Raw genomic sequence first — 7,463 nt, forward strand, 5'->3', positions numbered from 1 at the left:
ATTGCTGTAGTGAAAAGAAGCATAAAATAAGGGATCAGAGAACTGCAAGTCAGCCTTTAAGGCAAGCACGTCATGATGGACTGACAATTACTGTTAGCTCAGTGCTGGGTTTTAGTATTTTGTTTTTTATAGGACACAAAAGTGATACCCAACAGATGTCAATTCCTGTGAGCTGATTCACTTCAGCTGCAGTCTGACAGGAACTTTCTGAAATCAGTGCAGCTAAAAGGCCTTCATCCTGTCTTTTTGTATGGTTTTTGACTGAATTTTAGGTAGTTGCATTGAAATGACCACACACACATAAAGCCATCTGCTGTCCTAGATATTGATGTACATACATAAACATGCAGTGTTGTCATTTGAAAAATATGGTTGACCTACCAGAGAAACAGCTGTGTTTTGTTGATTTTCCAGATTTCCAAATATTCTTGCTGAACAGTAAAACCACTATGGAGGTTTTGATTGATACTTTAAATGGAGCACATTCACATGGTACCCATGCTTCAGGAGTGAGAGTGAGAATTCATTTCTCTTTCCATTTGGGTTTTGTTCTCCTAAGCAAGGTTAACTAGCCTGGGAAATTAGGCTTTAGATAAGTCATTGACTTATCTGCTACTTACTTAGCACCCTGGCTCACAGTGCTCATGACGTATTTTTACAGGAGCTAAGTCTCCTGCACACATGGTGTTAAATACAAATACAGGGTCTGCCAGGGCAAGGCCTTACACAGTAACTTTATCCATGTGATACAAGCAACTGTTTACTTGTGTTAAAATTTGACTCAGTCAGCTCCCCCACACCCAAACATCTTCCAAAACCAGCTATTGGGCAGCTTTAGTTGATAAAGGGAGAAAGCCACAAGGTCTGAATTCAGGAATATTCACTAATAATTCCAAAGCTCAGGCACGTGCAGAATGTGCCACATTTCAGGTGAGTAAGCAACGTAAAATATATGTGAGGCAGTTGTGGCTACGTTATGTAGGAAATATTGCCTCTTAAATTGTGGAACATGTTCCACTTGGTGTTAATAGTTAAATATTCATCAGAACAAGGACTAGAATATAAGTAACCCATGAACAATATGAGGGCTGTAAGTCACTGGATTCTATGCTTTAAACGTCTTTAAGTTTTGAGCTGGTTTTACTGCAGTACTACTCAAAAGATACACTTAGAGTCAAATGGAAAAATCATAAAGCTGCTAAATTACCAGTTTGGCATCTCAGGTAGACTACTTGACTGCTGACTTCATTATATGCTACACTTGACACTTGCTGTATGACTTTACCTGTCATATTCTGGTACACAGGCTTATTGCAGGTACCCACTTCAAAAATGCCAGCAAATTCTGTCTGCAATTTTCACTGCATCTAAATCCATTAGAAAAAAAAACAAAAAACAAGTCCGAACACCATCCATCTGGTTCAAAACACAGCTCCTGATCTTTAATACCTTCTTAACTTCTGTCTAAGTCTAAAATATAGTATCCACTGGCCTAATAAAATAGACACAGACTGAAAGACCTTGTGCAAGGTCACAGGTTAGACTCCAGCAAAGCAGCCCCTGTAGCATTTTCCTTGACATGTAATAGGATAATACAGCACTGAAGAAAAAAAAAAAAAAACTTATTAAGAACTTACTTAAATAGACTGCTCTTTAGCCAGCACCAAGTGTGATTCTCTGACAGAAGAATAAATACTTCTGATGGCATTCTAAGAAAAAAAATATACATTAGATACCAAAATTGATTTTGTATTACACTGAAAATGCATGATTTACCATACCAGTAGGGCAAAGAGCATCTGAAGTTGTACTATTATATGAACAATCAGTGAACATTACAGACTAACCTTAAGAGAGGTAAAGTCTCCAGGGATGGAGAATGCTTTCTCCTTTTGGAGAAAGCAGATTTTATCCCTGTGAACAAAAAAAAAGATCTTCATAAACTGCTCCTGTTTCTATGCAGATCTCAGCTTGAGAGTGAATGAGAATCTGGTTTGATCAGTTGACTGTAAGGACCCGGTGCAGTGTTCTGCTTTGGCCAGCTTCATACTTTTACTTTCTTTCTCAGTTTAGCAACAATTTCAGGTAATTTTTACATGGAACATGGTTCAAGTTTCTGACTCTGACTCATGCTAGATGTATATAACATGAACAGGTACCAACATGATCTGAAATGCATGCAGGACCAGTCAGTTTTACCAGGTATTGATTTTGAAGTAATGTACAATTCCCACATCCCAGTGTGGGTGCAGCGGGAGGCAGGGAACACGATTAAAGTGTTCAAGACAACAGTTAGTCAGGACATCCTTATCTTGACCAATTTTTCCCAGAAACACTTTCAAAAATAGGTACAGTCCTTTACTGAGGGAGGGCAAGGGCAAAGCATCTGTACAATTCAATGTGAATGCTCAGACAGCTTGAATTTTCTTTCCATCTTCAGCCTTTCCTTAGAGCCTAGAGCAGTGATGAAGGTATGTGATCCAAAACTCTGAGTTGGGCTGCTAGTGCAAAGCTGAGATTTACAGCTCACGCAGTGAATTGTGAATTGCAGTATGACAAAACATAGTGATGAAAAACACTGTTTATAAGGCTAGAGGAATATCTATTTGGTAAACTTTGAAGGGAAGCCAGCACCCTGATAGGATTCCTCTGACCAAACTTAGACATCTGCAGGAGAGCTAATTTTCTGTGCTCCCTTAATAGTCAAAAGAGAGAAAGAGTTACTTGTAGGATGTGACCCATCTAACCTAATGCGGGCATTTAAAACAAGTCAAATGAATGGCACCCTAAGAATGCTTATTTTTCTCTGTCAGTTAAAAAGGGAACATATGGTGACCATCGATGTCTGATGGTGAGATGAATCGCAACACAAGAGACTGAGGTCTCCTCAGACAGTGATCTGAGAAGGCTAATGCAATTAGTGTTTCCTATTTAGGTGACTAGTTCATCTCTGGCCCAGGTCACCTGAACATGACTTGAACACGGTGAACTAGTTACATTTGTCCTGCAGAAACAAAGGCACAGGGTGAGGTTCTGTTGCCTAAATACAGGCACCTCATGTTATTTTAGGCACTGTGATGTCCTCTTGACCTCTGCCTGCTAATCCTTCTGTGAAGTCCTGGGTCGTAACTGTCAGCCATGGAAGGATGTCCTGGATACTTGTGCCCCAAGGGCAGTAAATATCTACACGTAGCAACTGAATCTCATCTACACTGTTAAAGTTGGCAACCTTAATTATAGTTACACTGGACAGGCCACAGGCGTAATGAGTGTGGAAAAAAAATAATTTTCCCCTTCAGGAGAGAGAAACACTAAGTGGGATAGTGCAGAGCAGCTGGTATTTCTGTGAAAGACAGGAGTCCTGACTGGTTGCAGAACTGCAGAGGTTGGCAGGGACCTCTGGGGATCGTCTGGTCCAGCTCCCTGCTCAAGCCGCGTCTCCGAGAGCAGGCTGCCCAGGACCATGTCTCCAGTTGGGTTTTGAATATCTCCAAGGACAGAGATTCCACAACCTCTCTGGGCAACCTCTCCCAGTCTTTGACCACCCCTAGAGTAAAAATGTGTTTGTTTTTTTTTTTATGTTTAAATGGAATTTCCTGTATTTCAATTTGTGCCTGTTGCACTGTCACGCTATGAAGGTTCGATAGCAACGACTGAGACAGTAATATAATAATAATAAAAAAGATGTTTATTTCCTCACACAAGTTCTTGGATTAGTAACATCCATTAAAATAATGCGATTACTAATTTAGAAAGGATAACACAAAACCATCAGTTACTAATTTAGAAAGGATAACCTGAAACCGTTGATTACTGCACTATTAATTGGAAGGTCTGCTTATCCCTACTTGAAAGCTTTCTTATTCACTCTCTTAGTGAGAGGGCTCTCAACCTCGAGGAGTTACCTTAACCCAGCGTCCCAGGAAAAGGGGAGGGGGATACTCACGGTCCAGCCAGAGAGGATGATCAAGGTCACGTTCCCATCCCTGCTCAAACTCTCCTAGCTCCCAAGTCTCTTTTTATATGGCTGGGGCTCTGGGCAAACACTGCTTTTGCTGACTTTTAGCAAGTTTCACAATCACAGGACTGTCTGTTTGTCTGCTCGGGAGGACCCTGCTAGCGAGGCAAGACCACAACACCTCCCTATTGCTTCTTCCCTCCCGGGGGTCTGTGCAGATTCCAGGTGGCAGACTTCTTCAGTCTTGTTAATCATTCTGCAGCTTTGCACATATCAATCCTTGCGCATATCGGTTGGTAGACTTCTTTAGTCCTGTTGACTCCTCTGTTCAACAGCTTTGCACACAAGATGTGCGTATCAGTTCTTTTGCATATCAACTGACAAACTTCAGTCCTGTTAACTCTTCACTCACCCGTCAGTGCCTAATGCCTTTTGTGCTTTGACTGGACACTAATGAGAAGAGTTTGGCTCTGTTGTCTTTACTCCCTCCCATTTATTCACTTTCAATGAAAGTTTCAGGCATAAGAAGAAGAAAAAAAAAAACTCCTAAAGGTTATTCACAGTCATGGTATTGAGTCCTGATCAAGTTTTGCAGTACCAAAGGATGCAATTTATTAATTATTCTTATCAAAAGAAAAATGATATATAATCTTACAAAATAGCTAAGGCTTAAATGGAGGTTACCATAATGAAGAACTGAGAACTACAAACACATATAGGTAAATGAATTACCCTAATTCTAAAAGCTATCTGTGAGAAAATTGCYTCTCTAAAACTGTACTATGCAATATGCAAATGCCTGGGATGGATGATTCTACTGCTATCTTTTTTTAATTTTTGAAGTTCCCCTTTTAAAAGTTCCTGATTCACAAACAATGATTTTACCCTAAAACTCATTGCCCACTCCAAACTGGGAGAAAAATCCTAGCCCAAAAGGCTAAAAAGGAGGATAATGAATCTCTGTAACAATAAATGCATCAGTTCTTCCTTCTATGGCTTGCTAAGCAGACACCAGAGTACACCTCTGAAAATGAATCTGTCTTGAATTTTAAGTTTAAACTCCTTCAGCTTTTGTTACTGCAAGAAATCCTGACACTCCCCTTGCTCTAGCACTTATTCATTTGCTCTGCTGTTTTTGTCCATTAGCAGCAAAGGATAAACTATGTTTCTCACCTTGAAGACAGAAATGAATTTAAATGGACTATCCCTGAATAAGGTTCTAATTCAAGGGCGTAGACAAAGAGATAAATTGCAGGACTGTATACCCAAAATGCCGTAGTTGTCATACTAATTCTGGCTTCTTCATTGATCTTGGGTCACTCATGGAAGTTCTGCCTCTTAGACCCCTGCATCAGTAAACTGTGATTTATCTATTTGCCAGTCTCAAGATTTGTTACAAGCCTGAACTGAGCCTCACTCCTACAAACACTTGTGCAAATAACTCTGCTTATGCCACTAATCCATTAGGCACAAGCAATTTTCCCAAGGAAGACATTAAACACTGACAGATCTCATGGTCTCTCAGGATCAGGCCTTTAAGTTGTTGAGTACATTCAGTATTATGGATAGTAGCTAAGCACCAAATATTTTGGAACAATCTGAAATATAAATAAATAAAATAAATAAAATGCAATACCTAAACATTTATTTTAAATGTGAAAATAGGCAAAAGCAAAGATCTTAAAATAAGGCAAAGGGATTCCAAGAAGGTTGCTATTTCTGCAGCAGTGTTTGTGAGCATGTGCATGTTCTTGCTTTCAGGTCTCAGTCTGTAGTGGAAGCCGGCACGCTGAAACATGAAGACCAGGGTGAAAACGAGAACACCCAGCCGCTGTTGGCTCTGGATTGAGTTCCGATTCACTGAACACCCACAACTACATTAACAGACTTCCACAGTACCAGAAACTCACAGAGCACTTGACACACTTTGCGCACACACAGGCGCACACACAGGCACACACACATCTTGCTTGAAAACAGGTCCTCCTTCATTTTTCTAGACCAAGTAACAACTGTCATCAGTCATCTGTCCATGCGGCCAAAGCTGAACAAAAACAGAGAAATTTCTATTGACACAGGATACAAAGGAAGACAAAGCAGAAGTCTATCCATAAACAAAGAATTCGTTTCTTCATTTTTTTTGATTTATGGCATTAAAATATCGGAAATGATGGAACGGCATTTTTTGTTTAAAGAAACCGGGGTGTGTCAGTAAAAGTTTTCCTGAAACCTCCAACAGGGATGCTTAGTTTTACAGAAGCTAAGGTTAAATGTATTAAAAAAAAATCTCAAATTTAAACTGTGCACTGTAATTAGCAGTTTAATGTAATTCAGAGGGCAGAAATAACAGCATCTCCAGTGTGCTTTAGTTTTATGGAAGGATTTGTGCTTCCTTTTTTAATTAAAAACAAAAACCAAAAAAACAATGACAACATAATGCCATTCAACACAACACTTTCTGATTGCATCATCCACACTGCATATAGGGGTCACTTATTTCAGTATCCAGCAAAAATTATTCTTAACTTTTGAAGCCCTTATAAAACTGTCAGCTAAATGTAATGAGCTGTGTCAGCAGCAGACACACATAATTTGAAATGCAATTATTTAATTTTAACGATGTGTTTTTCCACAGGCAATTCTGCAGCCTGTTAGTAAGATGTGTGTGTGTGCGTGCGTGCGCAAGCGCTGTGTGTGTGCGTGTGCATGTGTGTGTGTAGAGGGGTGGTAGGGAGACTTCATTGGACACATTCATCAGTGATTAATAGTTCAATCCAGATTGTTTCATTTAGGTCACAACTGCAAATGAAAGCTCTGCAGAGCCATTTAACCCTCTTCTCTCCTGCAGTCAGTGGAAGGTGTAGCCAGAGGGGTATGCTGATTGCAAATGTGGGCTGTGGTTAAAATGGAAAAGGAAAACTTAGAATTAATTATTTAGTATAAGCTTCTGCTAGAAGGAAATACGAAAGAACAGAACGGAAGAACTGAAATGCCAAAGATCAGTTTGTTATTTCTCTGTTTGCTCTACTTGCAAAGGGAGTCCCATCTCTTCATTGAAATCGAAACCAGATTAAAGAAATAAAAGAAAAACCATTATCAAATTGCATGTGCAGTGACTTTATTTCTAAAACAGTTACAAATGCTGTACACACCTTTTGTCTTCAATTTAATTGTCATACATTGGCAATAGTTAGAGCAAGTGGTTGGCACCAGCATGTCAAAGGAAGTAGCATAAACTATATATATATAAAATGAGATGGACACCACAATGGTTTTTAACTTGCCTCTACAACACCCACTGAATTTCTAAGTGAGACACTGACGTGATGATAGAGTTCAATTGGACATGGTCAGCCCTAATGAATGGGGTAACAAAATGTTCCCTCTGTCTACCACAACATTTTATGCTTACACTGAGCAGAAAGGACATTCTGCCACATCCCATTTAACACATATGGGATTTACCTGCTAGTATTCGTACAGAATAACCTAATTCAGGATCAGC

The 7,463-nt window shown here is 39.6% G+C and overlaps 1 protein-coding gene across 1 annotated transcript in view; it reads left to right on the forward strand.

Annotated features, from left to right (window-relative positions):
• CLVS1 (clavesin 1) overlaps nucleotides 1-5,807 on the forward strand; it is a 96,297-nt gene extending 90,490 nt beyond the window's left edge. Inside the window, exon 5 of the mRNA XM_026054709.1 lies at nucleotides 5,720-5,807. Coding sequence (XP_025910494.1) covers nucleotides 5,720-5,807 — 88 coding nt within the window. The remainder of the gene's footprint in view (nucleotides 1-5,719) is intronic.
• The last annotated feature ends 1,656 nt before the right edge of the window (nucleotides 5,808-7,463 follow it).

The sequence above is a fragment of the Apteryx rowi genome, unplaced genomic scaffold (assembly GCF_003343035.1).
Source record: "Apteryx rowi isolate R43461 unplaced genomic scaffold, aptRow1 scaffold_96, whole genome shotgun sequence".
Classification (NCBI taxonomy): domain Eukaryota; kingdom Metazoa; phylum Chordata; class Aves; order Apterygiformes; family Apterygidae; genus Apteryx; species Apteryx rowi.